Below are 27,860 nucleotides of genomic sequence, written 5' to 3'. Positions count from 1 at the left end.
AACCAAAACAAAAACATAAAAAACAACCCCAAATGCATTCTCTCTTCTAGTTCTTTTCCACTAATGAAATCAAAGATACTGAACAATTCAATCTTTAAATTGGAGAATTCCTTGTAAGGAAATGTGTAACTTTTATAAAGGTACTAGCAGTTTCTTGATAAATATAAGAAAGAGTAGAACAAGACATTGTATGGCGGTTTGTTATGTGTGATTTATACTATTTGGGGAAGAGCAGCCATAATTTTGTGTCTTCAGTCAGTAGAATGACATTGATTTGTGGCAAGTCAATATATTCCTTTGTATTTTTGCAATGGTGATAATATTTAGGAGAACAGTGCTTAAGCCTCCTGAAAAGTTTTTTTGTTGTTGTTGTTGTACATTGTAGGAACTTATTCTTAGCCACCCATCTCCTAAATATTTAAATATTTTAGTTTTGTTCAGGAAATGAATATGTTTTCAAGTGTATATTAATGGTTTTTTTCTTCTTATAAATGGAAAAGAACTTAAAGATAATTTCGTTTAAAAACCTCATTTTACAGATAAGGAGATAAAACTGAATTTTATTGGGCTGAATACAAATTTTCATTTAAAATAAATATAGGATAGAAATTGAAATTGGGTTAAACTGTAGCCAATAAATTGAATTAAATGCAATGCTGGCCAGGTGCGGTGGCTCATGCCTTTAATCCTAGCACTTTGGGAGGCCGAGGCAGGTGGATTACCTGAACTCAGGAGTTCAAGACCAGCCTAGCTAACATGGTGAAACCCTGTCTCTACTAAAATACAAATAATAATAATAATAATAATAATAATAATAATAATAATAACCAGGCTCGTGGTGGAGGCCTGTAGTCCCAGCTACTTGGAAGACTGAGGCAGGAGAATTGCTTGAACCTGAGGGGTAGAAGTTGCAGTGAGCCGAGATCGAGCCACTGCACTCCAGCCTGGGTGACAGAGCAAGACTCTGTCTCCAAAAAAAAAAAGCAATGCATTCTAAATTTTGCGTAGTAATATAGAATTTTATTATAATGCCTAACTAAGTCTATATGAGGTCACCTAATTGTGTCAAGAAGACGAAATAAGTATTTTCAGCACCAGCAAAGGAGACTCCCTCAAGTAAGAAAAGTCCAATTTCACGAACTTTTCCACAATGTTTACAGTCAGAAAATCTATGAAGAAATGATTTCTATTTTAATGTAAGAATGAGTATGATGTTTTATAATTTCAAATGTTTTATCTTATATTCTTTTACTATTAGTCCCACCAGTTTTATGTTCCTCATTTTTTCTTTCTTGCCTTTTTTTGACTAATCAAGTATTTAAAAATTATTTTATGATTTTACTCTATTACCTTGTGGTTATACTCGATTTTACTGGTTTTTTTGGTGGCTACTCTAGATATTGTAACGTGCATCCTTGATTCCTTTAAATGATATTGTTAACACTACTTAAATCTGTTCATTTGCTTTCCACCGTTAATGTTAATATTGTCATGTATTTTAATTCTACATGGATCTTCTACTTCACAAGACATTAATATGTCCACTCAATATTCACTTTGAATTAGCAGTATGTTTACATTTTTCACTGCTCTACCTCCCCACTAACTTCTTTTCACAACTGTTGATTCTCTCTACCTTTTACTCTCCTTTCTTTTTTTCTTTCTCTGAGGTCAATTTTCTTCTACCTGAATATTTCTCTTTAATGTTTATTTTAGTGCTATTCTGCTAGTGACAAATTATCTCCAGTTTTCTTTGTCTGGAAATGGTTTTAATGTTAAGAGGGCCATAGGGAGAACAGTGATATTTAGTGATAAACAGGGTTAAGTTAGAATGAAGGGAAAGTTGAGAGAAGAGGTTGAATTTTGTGAGATTTTGTTCCTGATTAACTGTGAGATTCAGAAGCATAGTAAAAGAGTTTTAGTAGCTGGGGAGGTGTGGATGGTGAAGTAAAATAAGCCAATGGACTGCTCTTCAGTAGAGAGTCTGGGGTCTGAGAATGGATGACCTGGGCGTTCTCAACCTGTGGTGATTGACATAAATGGGGAAGGGGGAGGGCATAAAGAAACGTTTGTGTTGACGGACTCAAGACAATCATAGGGAAACTCTAAAGAGGAAAGTGTTTCTACCACCATACTAACTTCTGTGTTCTCCTGTTAGCTATTTCCATGGCAGTGTGGAGGCCAGGGGAGGTATTAGGTTATGGAGACCTGAGGGTTCCACTGCATTCCTAGAGAGTGAATTATAAGAGCTGAAAATGGGCCGGGCGTGGTGGCTCATGCCTGTAATCCCAGTACTTTGGGAGGCTGAGGTGGGTGGATCACGCAGTCAGGAGTTCAGGACCAGCCTGGTTAAGATGGTGAAACTCTGTCTCTACTAAAAATATGAAAATTAGCTGGGTATGGTGGCAGGCGCCTATAATCCCAGCTACTTGGGAGGCTGAGGCAGAGAATTGCTTGAACCTGAGAGGCGGAGGCTGGAGTGAGCCAAGATTGCATCACTGCAATCCAGACTGGGCAACAGAGCGAGACTCCTTCTCAAAAAAAAAAAAAAAAAAAAAAAAAAAAGCTGAAAATAAATGGATCGATTTGGGAGATGCTTAGCAAGTAAAATTAGCAGAACTTTGTGGTAGAGTGGATAGGATATGGGATGTGAATAGAGGGAAATGTCAAAAATGACTCCCTGGTTTATGTAACTTGATGTGTGTGGTGGCCATTCACTGAACTAGAAATGCTGGATGGAGGAGGACTAGGTTTGGGTGGCAAATAGTGACACCATCAGTTTGGCTTAGACTTTTTAAGTTTGAATTGCATGTGAGTCATCCAAATGGGGATATCAAATAGCCAATGAAACATATGAGTGTATTGTTGTGCAGGGATATCTGGGCAGAAGATAAAAATTTGGGAACCTCTTTCTATAAATTGTTAATTAAAGTCTTGGGTCTGAATAAGCTGGACAAAAGAGAGTCAACAGAGAGAGGCCAGTCAAGAATGCCAGTATGACTCTGAAGGACAAATAGAATGAAGAATAAAAGATGCTCATTTTACTTAGCTTTGAGGAGATCATTGGTGAAAGGGTTGGATTAAGATTACCTTTACAGTAGAGGCCTTAGATTGAGAAGTTTATTGGTAAAAGAGAGATAATTTAGCTGGAGGGAAGTTTTAGTATCTTTTGTCTTTAAATCAAGGGGCTTGAATATGTGTAAAAGCCAGTGAGAGAAATCTAGTTGAGAAAAGTTGACTATCCAGGAAAGAGAAGAGATCATAATATAGAACTTCTAAGAGGCTGGGAAGGAAACAGGGATATATTATTTGCCTCTTGCTGCTGTAACAAAATGCAACAAATTTGGTGACTTAAAACAACACATATTTATCTTAGAGTTTTGGAGGACAGAAATTTGAAGCCAGTTCACTGGGCTGAAATCCAGGTCTCAGCGGGGCTTCATTTGTTCTGGTGGGTTTGGGTGGCAGGGCAGGTGTGGAGATCCGTTTTCTTTTCTTTTCCAGCATCTAGAAGCTGCCTGCATTTGTTGGCTCTTGGTCCTGAATCACTTTGACTCCTGGTATGGTTTTTGCCTTTCCTTTTCTCTCTCTGTATTCACTGAAATATTGCCTTCTCTCACTCTGACCCTCCTCTTTCTCTCTCTTTTAAGGACCCTTGCGACTAGGTTGGAACCCCCTGTATAATTCAAGGTAATCTTCTCTGATCAGGACCATTAACATAATCACATGTGCAAAATCCCTTTTACGATGTAAGATTACATATTCACAGCTTCCAGGAATTAGGACATTGACATGGGGTGATGGGGGAATTATTCAGCCTCCTACAAAGACCAAGCACAGTTAGAGGGGCAGCCCCTAAAAGAAAGAAGGGAACATTTCCTAATTTAATTGAAGAGAAGGAAGGTAGAAAACATAAGTATGGGTGGTTTGTATATGTGATAGTGGAAATAGAATGTATTTCCTTTTTCACTAAAGTAGAGATTGTTTCACTTGTTTGAAGGAAGAGGCACTGGTAGTAGATCCATAGAAGAAAGTATCATCCTAACAACTAGCACATGTTTTCACTTCACTAATAGAACAGCCTGCTGTGTGCAGGAGCCCAATGCGTAGAGGGAAATAAAGATATCCAACACAGGATGATTATTACCTTTCTGTCACTGGGAGTTTTCAAAGCATGTTAAATATACATTTCATTGGAAAAGTTTAGTAAGTATTCCTGGGTGCTCAGTTACAAAAGATGACTTCATTGACAGTTCTAATATTTTCTGATTGTGTAAGTGATGCATACTTTCTAAAGAGAATATACTTTTTTTTTTCCTGAGATGGAGTCTTGTTCTGTCGCCCAGGCTGGAGTGCAGTGTCACAATCTTGGCTTACTGCAACCTCCACTTCCTGGATTCAAGCAAGTCTCCTGCCTCAACCTCCCTAGTAATTGGGATTACAGGCACGCACCACCACACCTGGCTAATTTTGTATTTTTAGTAGAAGATGGGGTTTCACTACATTGGCCAGGCTGGTCTCGAACTCCTGACCTCAAGTGATCCACCCGCCTCAGTCTCCCTAAGTGCTGGGATTACAGGTGTGAGCCACTGTGCCGAGACTAGAATACACTTTAAAGAAATGTAACATAACGCTGGGCATGGTGGCTCATGCCTGTGATCACAGCACTTCGGGAAGCTAAGGCAGGCAGATCACCTGAGGTGAGGAGTTCGAGACCAGCCTGGCTAACATGGTGAAACCCTGTCTCTACTAAAATTGCAAAAATTAGCCCGGTGTGGTTGGTCACCTGTGATCCCAGCTAGTTGGGAGGCTGAGGCAGGAGAATCATTTGAATCTGGGAGGTAGAGTTTGCAGTGAGCCAAGATCACACCACTGCATTCCAGCCTAGGCAACAGAGCAAGACTGTCTCAAAAAAAAAAAAAAAAAAAGTGTCATAGAATGCTACTAGAAATAATTGATCAGAAGTAAAGAATATAGTAAGAATTCTTAAGAAGTTTTTTAGATATTTGTGTAGTCAGAGCTCATGGCACTCTATTAAGTACTTGCTCTTTAACTTGAGTAATCTGATAGCTTTTTAAAATTTAATTTTTCCACTGATAGTAAATGAATTATAAAAATTGTAAGAATGAAAATAGATACATTAAAAATAACCACTTTATGATCTCCTGTGTTCTCTTATTTTCCTTCCTAGAGATCAAGATTGTTACAAATTTGGCATAGATTCATGGAGGTCTTTTTCTATGGGCTTACCTATGCTCATGTGTATAGCTGGTCCTCCAATAAGGTCATTTTCTTCAACATCACTTTTTTTCTAACACGGTTGAGGAAAAAGAAATCTATTCCAGGATCAGTCCACTGTCTGTGTGAAGTGTGCACTTTCTCTGTATGTCTGTGTGGGTCCTCTCCAGAGACTCGTTTCCTCCCACTTCCCAAAGATGTGCAGGTCAGGTTCATTGTCATGTCTAAATGGTCTCAGTGTGAGTAAGTGTGTGTGTGTGTGTGTGTGTGTGCGCGCGCGCATGTGTGCCCTGCAATAAAATGAGGTGCTGGCCAGGGTAGGTTCCCACCTTGAGCCCTGAGCTGCCAGGATTGGCTCTGGCCACCTGTGACCCTGAACTGGAATAAGCAGATAAATCATTAAATCATTATCTCATTTGTTTTTACTCATCTTTCTTAAATGTATATATAGCTCACATTTATTTCAATGTTTAATATTAGAAGTGTTTTGGGTCTTTATTTAGAAGTTTGGTGATTTTTTTTTGACCAGAAATGTGCCATGGGAACTTAACTTATATATTTTATCATTCAGCCTATGGTAAAACTGTTTTCTTTATATGTCATTTGGCTTAAAGTCACAGTTTCTAAGAACTGATTGACAATGTTAAGTAAGTATTTACTGCATATATAGAAGTATAGGATATTTTATTGTTTTTACACAAATGGGGTCATACTAAGTAATATTGTATAATTTGGTTTTTTTAAAATTGGACACTGTGTTTTAACAATTTTCTTTGTTAGTCCATACTTTAGTTCTCTTAATTCCTACCTAATATTCTGTAGTCTGAATGTATTACGTTTTATTCATATGTGACCATTTCCAGTATATATGGTGTTTCCACATTTTCTCTTGTAAACAGTGATGCAGTGAACTCTTCCAGATACTTTTCTAATCACTTATGCTCCTTACTTTATAGAGAACCAGAAAAGGAGTGCCTATGTCAAGGGCATGGCTTCTGAAGATTTTTACAGGTGCTGCCAAATTTCCTTCTGTAACATCTGTTCCCATGTATATGCTTTTTTTCAGTATTAGAGAATACCACTCTCTCACTTGGCACTTGTACCAGCCTTTGGCTTTATTAGTCATTTACATTTTTGTCCAAGTCATGAAGATGCCTTATGTTAATGTATGTTTCTCTTATTACTGACGAGATTATCTTTTTAAGTGTTTATGTTCAGTGGTATGTTTTGTGTGTGTGTGTGTGTGTGTGTAATGTCTTTTCATAGCTGTTTTTTGTTCATTTTTCTTTTGGGTTTTTTAAAACTTTTCATTTTTAAAGAATGCTTTATGTATTTTATGTATTTGGATTATTAGTTCATTCTTAAATATATTGTATATATACTTACTCAATATGTGTTTTGTATTTGAATTTTATTTGTGGAGTCTTCTATAGCATTAAAATATTTATAAGTCAAAATTGTTTTTGTAATTCCTTTTAGGTCTTACCTTGGAAGACTTTTCATATTACAAGATTATTAAAGCATTCTTTTTTTTTTTTTTTTTTGACAGAGTCTTGTTCTGTTGCCCAGGCTGGAGTGCAGTGGCATGATCTTGGCTCACTACAACCTCTGCCTCCCAGGTTCAACCAATTCTCCTGCCTCAGCCTCCTGGGTATCTGGAACCACAGGCACACACCACTAAGCCCGGCTCATTTTTGTATTTTTAGTAGAGATGGAGTTTCACCATGTTGGTCAAGCTAGTCTCAAACTCCTGACCTCGTGATCCACCCGCCTCAGCCTCCAAAAGTGCTGGGATTACAGGCGTGAGCCACCGTGCCCGGCCATTAAAGCATTCTTGAGTTATTTCTTCTAACATATTTATAAACTAATTAATATTTTAGAATTTCTTTTTAGTTGTCTGATGTTACAGTCTATTTTAGAGTATGGTGTTAGGTTAAAAAAAATGTATATTTTATTTACTCAGATGGGTATAGTTAGTCTTTTTAGAAAGTCTTATTCTTTATTGATTTTCAGTGGCATCTGTTACATACATGTACACACAAACACGCATAAGTCTGTCAGCACCTTTTTAAAAATTGGCTAACTACAGTTTCATTATATATTAGTGTATTAGTCCATTCTCACACTGCTATAAAGAACTACCAGAGACTGGGTAATTTGTAAAGAAAAGAGGTTTAGTTGACTCACAGTTCCACTGGCTGTACAGGAGGCATGGCTGAGGAGGCTTCAGGAAACTTACAATCACGGCAGAAGGGTGAAGGGGAGGCAAGCACGTCTTCACACGATGGCAGGAGAGAGAGAGCTGAAGGGGAAGTGCTACACACTTTCAAACAACCAGATCTCATGAGAACTCACTATCACAAGAACAGCAAGGGGGAAATCTGCCCACTTCATACCAGGTCCCTCCCCAACCATTGGATATTACAATTCAACATGAGAGTTGTGTGGGGACATAGAGCCAAACCTATGAAGACCCCCCTCATTGATCTTGTTTGTCTGCCTTTCTTGGCTACAATTGTACATTTTCTTAACTTTGAAATAGTTTTACTAGCACTGAAATGATCTGTTCCTTAAAGGTTACATAGAGTTTTTTTTGTAAATCAAACCATCTAGGATTTGGCCACAGTTTTTGGGAGTATCTCTTTTGTTGTGGGAAGTCAGGGACCCCGAACAGAGGGACCGGCTGGAGCCGCAGTAAATGAACATAAATTGTGAAGTTTTCATGGACATTTATCACTTCCCTAATAATACTTTCATAATTTCTTACACCTGTCTTTGTTTTAATCTCTTAATCCTGTTATCTTCATAAGCGAGGATGTACGTCACCTCAGGACCACTGTGATGATTGTGTTAACTGTACAAATTGATTGTAAAATGTGTGTTTGAACAGTATGAATTCAGTCCACCTTGAAAAAGAACAGAATAACAGCAATTTTAGGGAACAAGGGAAGACTACCGTAAGGTCTGACTGCCTGCGAGGTTGGGCAGAATAGAGCCATATTTTTCTTCTTGCAGAGAGCCTATAAACTGACGTACAAGTAGGGAAGATATCACTGAATTCTTTTCCTAGCAAGGAATATTAATAATTAAGACCCTGGGAAAGGAATGCATTCCTGGGGAAAGGTCTATAAATGGCCACTCTGGGAGTGTCTGTCCTATGCGGTTGAGATATGGACTGAAAGATGCCCTGGTCTCCTGCAGTACTCTTAGGCTTATTAGGGTGGGGAAGAAACCCCACCGTGGTAAATTTGAGGTCAGACCAGTTCTCTCCTCTTGAACCCTGTTTTTTGTTGTTTAAGATATTTATCAAGGCAATATATGCACAACTGAACATAGACCCTTATCAGGAGTTTTTTATTTTGCCCTCTGCCTTGTGACCTTTGCTTTGCCCTTTGCCTTGTGATCTTTATTGACCTCAGAAGCATGTAATCTTTGCTCTCCTTTTTGCCCTTTGAAGCGTGTGATTTTTGTGACTTAATTCCTGTTCTTACACCCCCTCCCCTTTTGAAATCCTTAATAAAAACCTGCTGGTTTTGTGACTCAGGTGGGCATCATGGTCCTACCGATCAATATGTGATGTCACCCCCAGAGGCCCAGCTGTAAAATTCCTCTCTTTATACTCTTTCTCTTTATTTCTCAGCTGGCTGACACTTATGAAAAATAGAAAGAACCTACATTGAAATATTGGGGGTGGGTTCCCCTGATACTCTTTGACAACTGTCTTTCTTCTATGGCAATTAGTTTCTTTGAATTTTATGGAGTCAATTTGTATAAATTATATTGTCCAGAGAATAGTCTATTTCATTATGTTTTATTTGCATAAAATTGGAGGAAGTAGTCTCTTGTGATTCTTATCATTTCTCTGATATTATTTCTTACTTTGTATATTGATACTTTCTCCCTTTTTCCCCCCTAGACTTGTTTCACTCTTTATCTATTTTATTGTTTTCCCTAAAGACAAGATTCAGAACTTATTAGTTTTATTATTTTACCTTTTTTTCAAGTTTTAATTCTACTCTTATATTTATTAGTTTATACCTTCTGATTTCCTCAGGTTTAATTTAATTATTTTTTAAAATTTTGGGATGTTAATTAATTTATTTTTGTTTACTATACATGTATTTAAGCTTATGAATTGGAGTCTGAGAATTGTTTTAGTAGTATGAGATATTATATATGGTGTTTATTATATTTATTATTATTACATAGACATTTTACACTTTCAATTTTCATTGTTTTCCTTGCCAGAACAGTTATTTGAAGAGTCTTAAAATTTTCAGATGCTAGGAGCTTCTTAACCCAAGATTTATTAGTGATTTTTCCTTTTACTGTGTTGTGATTAGAAACTATTATCTGTATTCCAGAATTTACTGGAGTTTTATCTTTGATGTCAAATGTGATCAAGTTTTTCTTTTTTAAACCAATTTCTTAAAGAGAAGGGATATTCTTTGATTTCACCTTAAATATATGGCAATGAACTCTATGTTATTATGTTATCCTATTTATATATTTTATATTTATATCTACTTTTTAATTCTCTTGTTATTCAGGCTTTGAGAAGGTTGGATAATAGTCAATTAATAGTGTGTTTCCATCTGATTATCTTTATACCTATTTTAGAGTTTGCTTTACAAATGTGTACTATATGACACCTAGACATTCATAATCGTTTTATTTTTATTGTGAATTACACCATTCAGCATTATAGTGTTTTCTTCCTTGCTCCTTCCTTCCTTTTTATTTTTATTTGTCCTGTGTGCTTTTGCCTGTTCTTTTGAATAGGCAACTTGATGAAGCACTTGGTTATAGGGGGTTCTCTTTCCCATAGAATAGAGCAGAATCTGTTTTATGATTCAACTGAAAGATTTTCTTTCAATAGGTGAGTTTAGCTCTGCAACATCTCTGAGATAACATAAAAGTGTGGCATTAGTACTGTTATTTTATGTTTTCCAATTTATAGATTTTTGAAAAAAATTCACAAGATGTTCTGCTTTCTTAGCTTTGTGTTTGCTTTCTTTTTATTTGAAAAGTTTATATTTCTGGTGTAAGTGTAAGTGTAGGAAAGTTCTTGATCCTCTTATTTCCTTAAAAATGATCTATTATTCCTTTCTTCAGAGTAATAATAAAAGTGATATGTTCCCTCTTCATTCTCCCTTTTCTACCAGCTGATTTTAGCATTATAAAATAAATTACTTAAAATTCTCCTAAGATTTATCAGTTTAAAATATCTTTTGATCTTAGTTAGCAAAGCAGTCAGCTTATGTAGTGTATGCTACATACTTTGTCCTGCTCCTTCAGCTTTCATCTTTTTGAAAAGTTTTTTTATTCATATTTTCATATTGAAATTTCATAACAATTCTTATATTGTTATGGCTCATATTACTTATGTTTTATTATAGCAACATAATCACATACATGATTGGAATTTAGTACCATGATTGATTTCAGTGTTTATTTCAGTTATTTCACTCTTTTTTTACAATCACTTGGATGACTAAAATTTATCTTCTAGTAAATTCCTCAAGGAGATCCCATGAAAACAAAATTTTATATATTTGTAATATGTTCAAAATTTTGAACATTGTCCGTTGCCTTTATAATTAATGAGTTTGGCTGAATTTTAAAATCTCATTTGTATTTTCTTTTTTCAAGGATTTCACGCACATTACTGCTTCCAGTGGAGTATCTAAAGGGCAGTGGTGTCCACTGAATCTGACTGTTGAATGTTGTTGTGGAGAAATTTGACAACAGACTCCCCCCTTAAAATAAGCTACTAGAAAACTTTTGCCTTGCTGTTCAAAAGGTTTCAGTAATTTTACTAGGAAGTATCTTAGTGTTGACTGTTTCTCTGGGGAACTATGTGACTTTCACTAAGTTTTTTTTTTTTTTTTCCTTCATTTTGAGACAGGGTGTCACTCTGTTGCCCAGGCTGGAGTTCAATGGAGTGCAGCCTCAAACTCCTGGGCTCAAGCAATCCTCCTGCCTCAGCCTCTTGAGTAGATGGAACTACAGGTCCTCACCACCACACCTGTACATATTTTTTTAATTTTTTGTAGAGATAGGGTCTTGCTCTGTTGTCCAGGCTGATCTCAAATTCCTTGACCTCAAGCCATCCTCCTGTCTCAGCCTCCCAAATGGCTGGGATTACAGGCATGAGCCACCATGCCTAATGATCAATAAGTTTTGACTACAAAAAATTCTTATATGTTATTTGATTTATTCTTTTCTGCTGTTTTGGTTTTGTTCTGCGAGTATTTCAGTTTCTGTCTAACGTTTTTTAAATTTAAGGTAATTGTTCTGTCGGGGCATGGTGACTCAAATCTGTAATCCCAGCAGTTTGGGAGGCCGAGGTGGGCATATCAGGAGGTTGAAAGATCAAGATCATCCTGACCAACATGGTGAACCCCATCTCTACTAAAAATACAAAAATTAGCCGGGTGTGGTGGTGCGCACCTGTAGTCCCAGCTACTCGGGAGGCTGAGGCAGGAGAATCGCTTGAGCCCAGGAGGCAGAGGTTGCAATGAGCCGAGATCACACCACTGCACTCCAGACTGGGTGACCGTGTGAGACTCCGTCTTAAAAATAAATAAATAAATAAATAAATAAATAAAAAAGTTAAATTTTCCTCTCACTTTGGTTACTTCACTGTTAGAGTGGAGGGGAGAAATTGGCTAGTGGTGGATCAGATCAGCTCATCAAATGTGAAGACTGACTCTATGTCATTTACTTAAGGAAGTGAAAATTCATAGTAGGGTATGATGAGCTGGTAAAACCAGAGTTTCTGAATTTACCTCTGAAGATCTAGGCTACATATTTATTGCTGCAACAGTCTATGTTAAGAATTTTCTGAGACTGGTGTTCTCAGAACAACATTTAGATTTAGTATTCACACTAGTGGTCACTAATAGAACTGTGTCAGATGGTGAAAGAATATCTAAATTTTCCTGTAAAGGAGACTTTGTGCTTCTGTTCAGAAAAAAATCATAAGGCTAACGATTGTTAAGATGAGAAAGGAGGCTTGTCCGCTATGTAACCCGAGTGACTAGTCTTTCCACATTGATTGTATGTGAACATAATGCCTACTGTGTACAAAGAACACTCTGCTAGGTATTCTGGGAGAAGCAGAGGAAATAAGAGACTCGGCCCTAACCTTAAGGATTATATTTGTGTTGAGTAGAAAATGTTGGCCTGTTGAAGGATTTATAAGTTATCAAAACAATGCATTAGTAAGTATCAGGCAAGACAGGAGAAATGGAAAAGTTTAAGTCCTTAAAAAAAATTACAAAACAGGGAATGATATGATTTATATGGAGGGATGACTTTTTGGTGGAATAAATTTTGATCTATGTCTTTGTGGGAGGTGATGAACCTAGCTAGGCAATGAGTTATCCCACGGGGACACAGCACAGTAGTGTGAGATACAGGGAAACATGAAAGGACAGTGCAAGTTGTATTTTGTGTGAGGCAGGAGATGGGTTGGATTAAAAAAGTATTTGTGAGACTTGATATTCAAAAGGCATCTACCTTATTGCTTTTTTTTTCTCTCTGTATAAAGCCACTGGGGGTAGATAGACACTGAGAGGTCAGAGAGAAGTTAGGCATGCCACTGCCCTCAAGGAACCTCCCTTCTAAATAATATAGAATGCATTCACATAGGAGACAGTAGCTGAAGTTTGAATAAACTGGTGTATGATAAAGAATAAAGTGGTAGTATTGAAAGGACAGGTAGGGTTTCAATCTGTAAAATGAGATGAAGTAATACCTACTTTGCAGGGCTGTTAGAATAAAATGAAATAACATATGCAAAGTGCTTAACACTTAATGGGCAATTGATATGTGTTTGTCATCTTTCCTTCCTTCCCCACCTCTCAATTCTGAGGTAACTTGTACTATAAAAAGGAGAGATCCTTGAAAGATGCACAGAAGTGAAATTTTCAGAAGAGGTGTGACTGGCCTTGGGCCTTCATTGTGGGGCTTAATGAACTGATGAATATTATGAACAAAGAGGTGGAAATACAGAACATGCTTTTGGGAGCTTTGTTGAAGCTGAGTGGGAGAAGAGATTTGAAGGTTGGACTTGAAACCTAGAGGTTGGATGGTACTTTTGTATTAGGTTGGTGCAAATGTAATTGCTGTTGTTGCCATTACCTTTTTTTTGCACCGATTTAATAGCTCCTTTTGCGCCCAGATTCCACCTTGTATACTATAATAACTGGTGGTTTATGTGTCACCCTGCATCAGCTCTTTTCGGTAAATCATGAGTTGATTAACTTTGAATTCTCCATAATAAACAGCATGGCACTTTACACATAGTAAGGTCTTCAATACATATTTATAAAGCAGGTTAATAAAACAAACAAATGCTTGGGAATGTCAAAAACAATGACTGTATGAATGTGACATTTTATGCTAATGTTGTATCAAGCTATGTATTTAATAATAAAATGTGGAAACACATGTTGTAGAGTGGAATTCTCCCTGGCTTAGTGGCTATGGACTTTGTGAACTTGAACAAGTTCTTTTGCAGTATGTGCTTAAACCCGAGACCATTTCTTAGCTGCCTGCTCTTCTGGACTTAATTTCCTCATCTATTCAATAGCTAGTACCTTATAGAGTTGTGAGCATTAAGTGAAAACTAGCTCAGTGCCTGGCACATAATGGATGCTCACATGAATATTATTAATAATCACAATAATAGTTATTTTTATTTGTCCTAATTGAAATATTGATATGAAAATACCTTAAGTGACATTTACTCTTGTTCTATCCAATTATCGAACAAAATTCTGAATAATATATAGTGCTATTCTGTAATATTATATTGTTGACTCTGTTGTGTTGGAAACATCTTGTAATGTTAAAGTTTCATTTTTGGAGATAAAAGACCAATTCTCTGCAGTGGGAGTTTAAGGAGTGTTTTGTTAATATCTGCCTTGGGCTCTTCCAGGCCTTCTACAAACTTGATTTCCTTTGATCCTCACAGCAGTTCTGAAAGTGTTGGTCATAGTTTTTTATCCTCATTTTGCAGCTGAAGAAAATTAAGGCTCAGGTGACAAGGTTAGTGAGTGGCAAAGTCATTTATAATAATTAATGAGAAAAAAGAATAGACTGAAGTTAAATTTGGAATCAGTGTCTGAAATAACTAGGAAGTAAGATAAAGCACAGTCAATGTGAGCACCTGCAAAGGATTACAGACACATGAGATTCCACCTGTCTTAAGTATGCAGCGTGCTATCTTGTTCAGTCTGCTGAGTATGAAAAGTATCGGTAAGCCTCATTTTTCAAAGACAGTTGCCTTTTTGTTAACAGTCACAAAATGCCAAATTTTGCTCTTCATCATTTTCTCTGACAAATTAGAAACTTAGTTTTCCAGTGTTCTGAAGGGATGACCTGTCACACACATGTAAGCAGCTAGTCATCTAGTAAGTGTGTTTTTTTTTTTTTTTTTTTTTTTTTTTTAGACAGAGTCTGGCTCTGGCCCAGGCTGGAGTGCAGTGGTGCCATCTTGGCTCACTGCAAGCTCCGTCTCCCGGGTTCACACCATTCTCCTGCCTCAGCTTCCCGAGTAGCTGGGACTACAGGCACCCGCCACCACGCCTAGCTAGTTTTTTTTTTTTTTTTTTTTTGTATTTTTAGTAGAGATGGGGTTTCACTGTGTTAGCCAGGATGGTCTCGATCTCCTGACCTCGTGATCCGCCCATCTCGGCCTCCCAAAGTGCTGAGATTACAGGCGTGAGCCACCGCGCCCGGCCTATTAAGTGTTTTTAAGCCCTTATAGGGCATGTATATATTGCACTGTAATCTGTACAAGACCTGGATACTGTTTTGACTTGAAGCATTCATTTTATAAATAGTGTTTAACAGGCTCTATGGTGTGATACAAAACAGCATTTCTAACTTCCCCATCATCTACACTTCAAACCTCAGAGTAAACTTTGAGACCTTGACCCTGTGTTCACATCAGTTTTCAAGTTCTGCATATTCTTCCCCTCTATTCACTTTTCAAAGCAAATGCCGTTTCCTCCTTGAAGCCTGCTCAGATCTCACCCCTACTATGCAGTTGCTTCTACCTCTGTGCACTCTTGATGCTTAGCATTTAATCACTATTAGTCTTAGCTTACTACTGAATGGGATATTTTAACTTAAAAATTAATATCTCTATTCCACTATGAGACAGTGACCTTAACTGTCTTAACAATAGTGTGTTCCTACTGCCTGATACAGGGCTTGGCAAATAGTACTTTGCTTGATAATTTAGTGAAATGAATTGCTTTCATTATGATGGAACCCAATAAAATTTATGAGACCAGAGACAACACTTTTTTTTTTTTTTTTTTGAGATGGAGTCTTGTCCTGTTGCCCCGGCTGGAGTGCAGTGGCGCGATCTCGGCTCACTGCAAGCTCCGCCTCCCGAGTTCAAGCAATTCTCCTGCCTCAGCCTGCCGAGTAGCTGGGACTACAGGCACGTGCCACCACGCCCGGCTAATTTTTTGTATTTTTAGTAGAGGCGGGGTTTCACAGTGTTAGCCAGGGTGCAGAGATAACACTTTGTAATATTTGAAGGCTAAATTGAGAAAAGAAGATAGATAAGGCCAAATATTATGGATGATATTCTTGGAATTGTTAGTTACCATGGTCTTTGTTATTGTTGGCTTGCTGAAAAGTAGCTCAAGGTTAGAACAGAATCTTTTGCTTCACAAATGCTAACCCCCCATCGCTGTATTAGTCAATATTTTCTTTCCTGGTAATTTTCTTTTAAAAGATCATGATAAACCTAACTGGATAAGGATCAAATTAATTAATTCTTCCAAACTAGATCTGTGACTTTTTATATTCAGCACATTACTGCCACTCCCAACTACCATTCTGAGGGAGTTTTGGTTTTGAAATTCAAAGCAGGGAACCTTGGAGTTGTAGTGTCTCTCTTTTTCTTTTGAGGAATATGAGCTCACCATGCATATTAAACCCACTTATGTGTAAAGCAGTAAAGTGAACCCTGCCTAGTAGCAGTCAAGATAATGCAATGGAAAGTTTGTGTCTGTGTTGCTGAGAATCTTGCGTTTTGCATTGTTACTACAACAATCACATTGTAATCTAGAAATTACGAGTTCTTCTCCTGCTGAAGGCAGTGGGTCAGGATTGAAGAGCATTGAGCAGTTCAGTAAAGCTTGTCCAGATGTCAGTCCAGAAGAGATTTTACATTTGTAAAAGCTCAGATTAGTTTTAACATTGCAATCCTTTTTGTCATTTTTGCGTGTTTCTTTCATTTTTTATTTAGACTTCATTGAAATTTTTCTTGTTAGTTATGGATATTTTCCGTTGTAAACCTCCTCCAGCCACCCTCCCCTAGAAACAGTAGAATAAAACTTTCAGTTTTTATGAGAAGAAATGCAAAATGGTCATTAAAATTTTGAGAAAGCTTTGGCAGTGGTTATTTTTTAAATGCTTTTAATGGAATGAAATATGCTACATCACACACATTTGTGCTTTTTTAAAACATAAGTATTCGAGATTGATATATTGTAGTTTAATTCCCTCTTTGTATTTAACACTATTATTTAAGTTTATTGTTAAAATAGTATTTAACAGCGTGTGATATCAAGGATAGCTGGAAGGTTTATAATACAAAAATTTTAGTGTTTAGGAAATGAAAGATATTAACATATATTAAAACTATTTTATTAAAATACAGAAATTAACACTTTGTGCCAATTCTAACCTCAGGATTATTTTTTGTGCCTCGGGTATGTTCCAATTGATCTCTTCATCAATTTTATGAATAGCATAAGTAAATTTAGTTCATTAATGTATTTATATACTTTAAATAGACCAATGTAAACAGCTTCTTATCTGCCATATGTTGAAATGCTTTAGTAAAGACATAACTGCCTGGTCAACAAAGATGGCATTGAATTGCACTGTTTTGGAAAAAAAGTTGAGCGAACTAGATGCCTGTTAATCTGGTTCTTTAAATATCATAAACAAAAGTATCAGAATCTGTTTCCAAGGACAAAGGCGGGGTTTTCCGGGCTTTGATTGGTTGCTGCCTTGTCCTGTCCCACGGCCATCCTTAATTGGCTTTGGGTAGATTGGAATCACATAAGCAGGGTGACATTTATTACTTTCCTAGTTGTTTCATTGCACTGAGCCCTGAGATTCCCATAGAAGATTTCTTTTATTTTGTCCATGACCTACAAGAGAGGATCATTCTAAGAAGAGCAGGCATGAGTTTGAGTGCAAGAAGAGTCACTCTGCCTGCAATAACGCCAATAATTCTACAGAAAAGGGTATGTGACTTCTTTTTCCTTTTTTTTCTTTAATTTTTCTTGCTGCTTTTTTTCCCCTGTTACTGTGTGTTTATTAATACATAGGAAGCTTTACTTACATACCCTTGAAAGAGCCTGTAATTCATTAAAGTTGTAGGTAAAATTAAAGGACATATTATTGGAATTGAACTAGGAAAAGTAATACTGCGCTAGAACATCACTATAGTTAAAGACTTTCATCTGAAAGAAGTTTGATCTCGATTTCAGGTCATTGGGATTTAGAGACTGTATTGAAACTTTTTCTTTTTTGTCTTTCTACTGTAACTTCAAGCCTCTTTAAGTTCAGTAGGAAATCTGCTATTATGTCTTATATTTGTTCACTAAGGAATAGTTTCTTTGTTTCACCATAATTCATAATATATCAATCTCTTCATTGTTGAATAGACTATACAATTATTTTACTGTTTAAACATGTGTTACCAGTTTATTCTCAAGTTTCTACCCATTTCTATTGAGCTTCTGCGTATTTGCTTAAGAAAAACTTTCCATTAAATTCCCCTGTTAAAGGGCTTTCTGTTAATTATTAATGCAGTCAATCCTGTGTATGAAAATATTTTATTTATTAGTTTTTTGTAAAGATTATTTTTATGTCTCATTTACGGCATTGCATTTTACAAGGTTGTATATGCAACCATGTCATGTAGCCGTAGTAAACTTCTCTTTGTAAATCTCCAAAATAAGAACATTGCGTTGGACTTCTCAAAGAATCAAATCTGTCTCACTGAGAAGGAAAGCACTAAAACTCAGTTTTGGCAATATGCTTTCCAAATGGTTTTGGTGACACTAGAAACCGTAGTGTTTATTTTTGAACTCAACTTTTAATAGTTAACTTTTAACTATCAGTGCATTCCATTAAGTCAAAGGTCATATTGCAATTTATTTGAAACATGGCAAATCTAACAGTTGAAGTGGCTATATTTTTTAAAAAGGAAGTGTCTCTTTACTATTTTTAATTTTTAGATTTTCAGCTTATTTTCTTATCCAGTCAACCATTTATTTACTGAGAATATTTTCTTTGGCATTGGAACAGCTATATGATAATTTTGCCAACATGAGTTCTTTATCTTTCTTGAGGCCTTTTGCTAATTGTAAGCAAATTTGATTAAAAATATTTTGCTTTGGGCTTTAACTTTTCGTTTGAATTGGACTTAGCAGTGCATTAATAATGACAATATAGGTTTGTGGACTCACCGAGGATGTGAAAAGGCATATTAACATTTATCAAGTCTATGTTCTCATGTTTGAGTTCTTCTTTATCCGGTTAATATTGCAGTTTACATTGACTAAGAAACTTCTATCATATGGTTTGTTTTTGATGACATGTTGATATGATGGAAAGTGTACTATTCGGACTCTCCATTTACTAGCCCTGTGACTTTGGGCAAATCCAGTAAACTCTTGGAGTCCTTACTTCCTCATCTGTATAACAAGCTGAGGAGTTTTCAGTAGATAATATCTTCAGTCTTATTTCTGTCTATAATTCTGTGAACCAAATATTTTATATTTTCATGGTTATAGTAAAGTATGTACATTATTTTTATTATTTTAGAGAGATTATAAAACATTAGGAGAGAATGCTATAATGTTCAAGGAGTTTGAACAATTAGCCTAGGAGAAATTGGTTATGGCAAAACTTGGCTAGAAAAATAACTTTGAGCACTGTCTGATAAGTAGGAAAACAAGATTACTCTGGAAAGCTGTGGTTATTATTGATATTACATCTGAGCTGCCAATGGTCACATCATTGTGATTTATCATGGTATTTTAATAATAAGCTTCTTGTCAAGTTTCTATTATAATATTTATAAAAGTCAAAATTCCCTAGACTCAAATCTATGCTATTTTTTTCAGTAAGTGCACATATTTAGGTGTTTACATAATTTAGCACACCATTATTTGCTTCTCCTGATATTTTAGGTCCCAAAGGACCTATTTTTGTCTATTTGATTGTTCTGAAAATCTTAATATCTTTTATGTTAGGAATCGGGTATTTTCTGATTTAAAAATCATCCATCTGCTCTGGTCACACCATGATTAATTTTTTCTTCCAATATAAGAAGTTATTTCATACTTGTAATTAACTTATTTTCCATATATGCCATAATTTTAAATGATCTTATAAATCAGCACAAGCATTTCTCAGAGAACTTGGGGAGCAACTTCTCATTTTCCCATGAAGGCAGGTGCTTTTTCCACAGGTTCGGTGTAAAGTTTGCTCATCCTGAATGAGTGGCCCTTGACAAATAATTTATCAAATGGAATCCTAATCATTTAAAAGGCTGAGAGCATTTCTGAAAATGCTCCATAGCAATAGGGAGTAATTTTCGTATCATCTAGTGTGTCTGATCCAAGTGGCTGTAAGAGTCTCTGGTAGTGATTAGGAACTTGAATTTTAAACGTGGCCCTTCATGTGGTATAGATCTATTTTGTAGCAGAGAAAGCATGCCTTGATCTTTCAGAAAAAAAAGGTATTTTGGTAGATTCTCTATCAAGTAAATTGGAAAGAAAATTTTCACTTCCAAATTCTATTAGGATCTGATTTCTCTGATTTAAGTGAATTAAGGTTCTGGTGAAGAAGGCTTCCTCATGTGCCTCAGAAACAATCACATCCTCAGCAAACCTTGTGAATGAGTATGTTACCGCATCGCATTTTTCTCAGATCAGCACTAGGTTGTAGCTTTTTATTTTTTCAAATGAGAAGACTGAGTCTCTTGGGTGTTGAGTGACTTATGCAAGGTCACCCAGAAGGTCAGTAGCAGAGCTAGAAATAGAATCTAGATCTTGTGACTTCCAGTATGCTTCTCCTAGATACGTGTTACCTCCTGAAATTAATATGGTAATGAAATTGCCTTATGGTGGGTATAATTGCCATTCAAGTCTGGAATTAGCTTAGGCAAATCCTTTCATCTTCCTCTGCACCTCCACCAACTCCCTTATGCTCTAGCATAGAAAACATTTTATTCAGAAAGCAATTGTAAGCAGCCAAGTGTGTATGTGTGTGAGTGTGTGACAGAAAGTTTATACCTGGAACTCCAGATTGGCACATTACATAAAGAAAACATTTTAAGGTCCCAGAGAGTTAACATAAGGCTCAAGTATTGTAAAGTACAAACTAAGTATAATATAAAATTCACATTCTTTTATAGAAATATTACCAGGTCAGAAAACCTTATGTCCATATCCTGGTTCGCTGGGTTAGGCATATTTCATGTCTCTATCAGGTTAATATTTTTTGTTTGTTTGATTTTTTTTTGTTTTTTGAGATTGAGTCTCGCTCTGTCACCCAGGCTGGAGTGCAGTGGCACCATCTTGGCTCACTGCACCCTCTATCTCCTGGATTCAAGCGATTCTCCTGCCTTAGCCTCCTGAATAGCTGGGACTACAGGCGTGTGCCACCACACTTAGCTAAATTTTTGTATTTTTAGTAGAGAAGGGGCTTCGCCATGTTGGCCAGGATGGTCTCCATCTCCTGACCTCGTGATCTGCCTACCTCGGCCTCCCAAAGTACTGGGATTACAGGTGTGAGCCACCGCGCCCAGCCAACATTGTTTTTAAGTTATGTTTGCAAGCATTTTTGCATTCTTCATCCATGCTACAATTACAGGAGATGTTCATAAGCACACAAGATCCTGAAGTATCTTCTGAAATCTCAGAGAAAAAAAAGGGATACTTTTAATGATATATATTTTTAAAGATTCAAATCCTTTTGAAAATTGTAAATTCATGAGAGTAATATGGAGCAATGCCATTTATGAGATCTAATTCCCCATTCATATAAGAGAATAGTTCATGTTATAGTCATTTCTTTCCTCATTCAATTAGAGTCATTGCTATGATTTTCTAAAAGTGATTTAGTGGAGGAAAGAACACATATCATCACATCACTATTTTTCTCAGAATCTTTTAAACATGTACAAAATCAGTCCAAACTTCCTTAGCATTTGCCGTGCTCCAGGGCCTGCCTGGACCTCAGCCTGCCTAGCTTCCCTTGAAGCCTTCACTGCAGCATGTCGTTTGCCTCCTTGTGCTTCAAACAGCTTTTTTTTTTTTTTTTTTTTTTTTTTTTTTTTTTTTTTTTTTTAGTGTGGATTCATTGTTTTATTTACTTATTTTTTAAAAATTATTATTATACTTTAAGTTCTAGGGTACATGTGCATAATGTGCAGGTTTGTTACATATGTATACTTGTGCCGTGTTGGTGTGCTGCAGCCATCAACTCGTCAGCACCCATCAACTCGTCATTTACATCAGGTATAACTCCCAGTGCCATCCCTCCCCCTTCCCCACTCCCCGTGATAGGCACCGGTGTGTGATGTTCACTTGGACTCAGGAAAAGGAACATCAAACAGTTTTAACATCTGTATCTCTGCACTTCTGCTCCCAGGATTGTGCTCTGCAGCCTATAGACAACTCCAGGCTCGTTTGCTTTTCCAAATGCTGTGTATTGTCTAAGTGTCAGCTCAGGCTGTGGTCTCATCCTAAAGCCTTCTAAGACTCTTTTGCTTCACATTTACTTTCATGGTGCCTTGATTTAGTATCACTGGACACACCTTTGTCACTCATTTGTTAATTCCACCACTACAGCTCTGTAACATCAATTTTATTATTACTTCATATGGCTGTCCGTAGGTGTGTACAATATGACTTTCAATTGCTCTATCTTGTTTATTTTTGTATATCTTGGACCACCATTTGGTTTCCAAAAGTTGTCTTTTGAGTTTTGGTCTTACAACGAGATCTTAGTATTTTAAGGGAAGAAATTTTTAAATAAAATGTTTTGTCAGTTATGGGCAGAATGTAATTTCATGTAACCAAAAAACACAAAGGACTGTGGATTAAGGAGGAAAAGAGATTTATTTTTCTTTCACTTTACAAGGATCGGTCCAAAGCTAATGTTGCAGCCCCACAATGTCCTCAGGCAACTGACCTCCTTCTTGCTATTATTTCTTCTCTAGTGTGGGACCTTTTTCCTTTTACGGAAAGATAAATGTAGATTTCCAGTCATCCTGTTTACAGTCTTTGCACAGAGAATGTGAAGGACCAAGAACAGGCTCATGAGTTTTATACCAGTTAACATGCCATTGTGGAGTAACCAGGAGTTTCTGCTTACATCTTATTGGCCAACTCTGGATACAAGGAAAATCAGGAAATGCGGGCCAGGAGTGTAGCACACTGCCCTCCTCACCAGAGTCAGGATTCATCAGGAAGGAAGAGAGGAAGCGTGGATATTGGTGGGTAACTTGCCAGCTCCTCTACAAGTGCCTTGGACATATTAGACATTTAGTAAATATTTGTCTGGGATTTTTATTATTCTGGTGCCAGATATGAAATGTGGCTATGCTTTTTAAGCAAACAATATTCTATTACTTGGATAGGGATTGAAGGTATGGTAATAAGTGGGGAGGGAGCAGATTTCCTGAGCAGAAGAGGTTGTGGAAGGCCACGGATGGTGGTCTAAGTTTAGATGGTGGACTTGCTTGGAAGGTGATAGTGAAGTGGTAGTGGGCATTGTTACTGCTTTTTATCCAGAGTTCTCATTCTTGCTAAACCTTGATATTTCTCCTGCCCTTTTTACTTTTGTACAGAGTAACTTAGCTGTACACTCAACCAGGAAGGGGGTCACACAGATGAATGGTATTCGCATTTTCATAAAATGTTTCTTTTCCTGAGCAGTGAGTTTTTAGGAAGTGTGATGTAGCAGATTATTTATATGCTTTAGAGACGGGAAGCCCAGAGTTTGAGCTCAGCTTTATCACTCACCAGTGCCCTAGCTTTTGGAGCATTCTTTCCAAACCCTCTGAGAATCAGTTTCTCTGTCTTGGGGATGAGAATGCTTCCTCGCAGAACAGTTGTGAGGATTCAACAGGATAAATATTTAGAAGCATTTCACACACAGTAGAAGTCTAATGAACATGGATTTCCCTTTTTACCCACCTGTGAAATGGCATGTTTTACTAGTTTCATAAAGAGTTTAAATTTCCCTATGACTGAGAATTTAAATTTTATGTGCCCTATTCTCCTAAAGTGGTTATCCAAAGATTTTATAGTAGAAAACAAGTCAAATAAAAAATGTTTTTTCTTTATAGATTGCAGGCAGGGAGAGAAAGACAATATATCTTTCAAATGCTTGCTCCCACTGTTTTCCTTTCTGTAACTTTAGAAGGACTCTAATTTGAATTTAAAAAAATGAATCCAACTATATATGCTGATGAATACTTTGTTAAAATCTTTGGGAACATAGATTTAAATACAAGATAGGTGGTTAATTACTCCTCCTTTCAATGTCCTAGGGAGTATTAGACAGGGACTTCTGAGTTGTATATTTGAAAGGGATAAAAGTAGGTCTAGTATTAAGACGTTGTTTCAGTAGGCAAGTGGTGTTACTATTAATAGAATCTTAGCTGTATGATGGTGAGAACTTGTTACTTTTGGTCCTCATTGGACCTCAATGCGCAGCACATAGAAGGCACAAAGTTGGTATCTAATTACCAATTAGTTGGATAAAAAAATTTGTGTAAAGTCAAGATTGAGCTCTTTAGATACTGACCTACTATTTCCTTCCTAATATTTGTCTCTCTGTTGCTTTTCCTTCATTTTTGCCAAGTTTCTCATCTTTGGGGATGAAAAGCTATCATACTCAGGCCTTTTCATTACCTTTATCTAGCTCCAACTTGCTGCAGTGGGCAATTTGGTATACCCTTCACACAGAGTATTGCCCTTCACACAGCACAATAAAAAATAGCAGCTACAACATGTTCAGCTTTTATTACACATTCACTTAAACCCTCATAAGAACCCTAAATGCTTGGTGGCCAGACCCATTTTTGGATGAGGAAAATTGGCTTGGAGAGTTAAGTGTCTTTGCCAAAGCACCTTGCCCATCAATGACAGAGGTGGGACTGAGGTCCAGGCAGAGGCTCCACCTAGCACAGGAGGCTGCCTCTCAGAATTGCCTGGGCACGTGCACTCCGTAGCCACTCATCACCGTGTAGCTGCAGTCATTTTTCCTTTCACCTGTAGTCTTTTCATGGGTCGAATCTCACCTTTTCTGCCAATCAGCCGTTTGCTCTCCTGGTTTTTCCTTGCTGTGCACTCAGTTTTGCCTCAAAGACATAGTGATTCAACCATCAGTTCAGAGTTTCTTAGAATTCAACAGGACGGTAGGGTCTCTTGGGACTTATTCAGAAATGCCTTATTTTGCTTTCAAAAATTTATAATAATAATTGCTAACATTCGTTGAGTGCTATCAGTTTGCCAGCATTTTGCGCATTTTACAGTATGAGGAATCTAAAACTCATGACTAATGCTAAGTTTGGGGTCTAAGATCTGATCACAGCAGATTCCAGGGTCCCCTGTCCACTGTGAGCACCTGGGCTGAACCTCCCTGAGTACAGGTGCCGGGCAGCATGATTTCGCGCACTGTAATGCATAGTCCACATTTGGCAGTGAAGGCTGATTAAAAATAGCTGGGCTAATGAACGGTCTCAGACTATTGCTTGGGGCGGTCTGTAGGGCTGGCTCTCCTGGCTGTGCCCCAGAACTCTAAGCCAAATATTGAAAATAATAATCTCTTTTTGGCAGAAAAAAAAGAAGCAAGACTTTTGGTAATTTCAGATTCTAAACCTCTAGAAAGGATAAAGATTTTCTACCCCTGTAGGATATTAAAAATGCTTGCCATTATGAGAATTCTCAAAGAGGAATTCAACATTTGTTTTGGCAAGAACGGCATTGTCAGAAAGCCTCCTAATCAGACATGCATATTTGAACGTATACATTCAGGCTTTGTTTGGGAAAATACCAGGAATTATTATTTTGCAGTTTCAAAACTGAAATTTGCTTGGGTAGTTTTATCAATATTTGAAGAAAAAATTTGATATTACTGTTTGAAATCCTGGCAAAAACTTCAAGTTTGAGTTCCAAGAAAGGTTCCTAGTGGGGTGACACATACGTATATATGTATACTTATGCCCCCACAATTCTTCTTATTAATGTTTAATATGTAGAAATCGTTTATCTTAAAAATTCAAATATTTAATAATTATAAAAAAATAGATATTAACTTTGTCACAAGCTTGTGATTATATCAAACAGAAACTCCATAGGTTTAACAAGGTTGCAGTTTTCGAAACATGGTCTTTTCTCTGTTTGCACAAACTGAGAAATAAAGACTCCCTCTGCTGGCTATTTCAGTATTTGCAATTATTCTAGCGAGAAGCTGTGAAAAGTGAAAAAACAAAACAAAACAAAGGAAAACAGCCTTTTTTGACACTCAAAAAGCTAGGTGCTTTGGGATATATGTATGTATACATCTATTTATGCTCTAGTGTTTATTTTTCTAATACTTTTGTCCAAGATGTCATGTAGAAGCAGCAGCTTAAAGCAGCCTAAATACTGGGCGAACAGAATGGAAAGAATACAGCATCAGGCGGGAGCCAGAAATGGGGATCTGTGGCTGGCTTGGCCAGTGACCATTTGGAGGTCTCTGAGCAGGTCATGACTCCAGCTTCAGCTTTGTCATTTGTGAAATGGGAGGATTTCAGTAGATGTTCTCCAGGAACCCTTCTAACCTTTAGTATTTTATGATTCTAACAGTATAGATTCCATTTCTTTTGCAAGACTATACATGCTCTACACATGTCTTTCACTGATATAAAATATGCTCTATACATGTCTTTCACTGGTATAAAATAAATATTCATGACTATATATGCTCCATACATGTCTTTCACTGATATAAAATAAATATTCAGAAAAATGTAAGCTAGTGCAACCACCTTGGAAAACAGTATGGAGATTCCTTAAAAAACTAAAAGTAGAACTACCATTTACCCAGCAATCCCACTTCTGGGTATCTACCCAGAGGAAAAGAAGTTGTTATACAAAAAGATACTTGCACATTCATGTTTATAGCAGCACAATCCGCAATGGCAAAATCGTGTAACCAACCCAAATGCCCATCAATCAACAGGTAGATAAACAAGCTGGTACATTTATACAATGGAATACTACTCAGCCATAAAAAGGAATGAATTAATGGCATTAGCAGCAACCTGGATGAGATTGGAGACTATTATTCTAAGTGAAGTAACTTGGGAATAAAAAAATCAAACATCGTATGTTCTCACTCATATGTGGAAGCTAAGCTATGAAGATGCAAAGGCATAAGAATGATACGATGACTTTGGGGACTTGGGGGGAAGAGAGGGAGCAGGTGAGGGATAAAAGACCACAAATGGTGCAGTATATGCTGCTCAGGTGATAGGTGCACCAAAATCTCACAAATCACCACTAAGGAACTTACTGATGTAACCAAATACCACCTTTATCCCAATAATTCATGGAAAAATAAAATAAAATAAGAAAAGTAAATAAATATTTAGAAAAAGGAAGGAAAAGTAAAATTACAAAGTGGGTATAAATCTGTTGTTCTCAGTGTTGTTACTGCATGGGAATGTTAGGATCTAGAAAGTTTGTACATTATTATAAGTTTATGAAATAATACCCCCAAATGTCCAGGAAGGTTGAACATAGCATATTTTATTGATTGTGTGGCACTTTAAGTTGTAAGAAGCATCATTATTTTATATACCTCCAATAAAACTATAACATGCCATTAAGGGTAAGTTACATCCAGGTTTCAGAGAAGTTAAATGTGAAAAAAATGTGCTTTTAAAAATCAATGAAATAGGCCGGGCGCGGTGGCTCAAGCCTGTAATCCCAGCACTTTGGGAGGCCGAGGCGGGCGGATCACGAGGTCAGGAGATCGAGACCATCCTGGCTAACACCGTAAAACCCCGTCTCTACTAAAAATACAAAAAACTAGCCGGGCGTGGTGGCGGGCGCCTGTAGTCCCAGCTACTCGGAGGCTGAGGCAGGAGAATGGCGTAAAACCCGGGAGGCGGAGCTTGCAGTGAGCCGAGATCGCGCCACTGCACTCCAGCCTGGGTGACACAGCGAGACTCTGTCTCAAAAAAAAAAAAAAAAAAAAAAAAATCAATGAAATAAGGTAGTTCCTAAAAGGGCTTCAATTGATGCCAGACAACTCAATAATTGCAATAAAGTCTGATGTGTCTTGGGCTCTAGTAAACAGTATCTTTCTTCTCCTCACATTTTCCCTTTCTTCTAAACACTTATTCCACCCCTCCCCTACTTGTTCTTCTTTCTCACTGTGTGAACCAATTTTTAACTTTTTCACTTAGACATGTCTTATGGCTGTTCAGGGAATAAACTATTGCTTAAAAACTGAAATGAGATACTGAAATAAGATTGTGTCCAACATAAGCATGGCCAGTGGTG

At 37.0% G+C, this 27,860-nt stretch overlaps 1 protein-coding gene across 3 annotated transcripts in view; it reads left to right on the top strand.

Moving 5' to 3' along the window:
* The window catches only part of GRB14 (growth factor receptor bound protein 14), a 128,949-nt gene that overhangs the window by 35,759 nt on the left and 65,330 nt on the right, over nucleotides 1–27,860 (top strand). The window contains exon 1 of one of the 3 annotated variants that reach the window (XM_007965181.3): nucleotides 17,311–17,525. The exons of the other annotated variants lie outside the window; for them this stretch is intronic. Within the exon in view, the coding sequence (XP_007963372.1) occupies nucleotides 17,463–17,525 (63 nt within the window). The 5' untranslated portion in view covers nucleotides 17,311–17,462. Of the gene's footprint in view, nucleotides 1–17,310; nucleotides 17,526–27,860 lie in introns of those variants that run through there. 3 annotated transcript variants of the gene reach the window in all.

This window comes from Chlorocebus sabaeus, chromosome 10 (genome assembly GCF_047675955.1).
Source record: "Chlorocebus sabaeus isolate Y175 chromosome 10, mChlSab1.0.hap1, whole genome shotgun sequence".
Lineage (NCBI taxonomy): Eukaryota > Metazoa > Chordata > Mammalia > Primates > Cercopithecidae > Chlorocebus > Chlorocebus sabaeus.
This window is presented reverse-complemented; position numbering and strand designations above follow the sequence as displayed.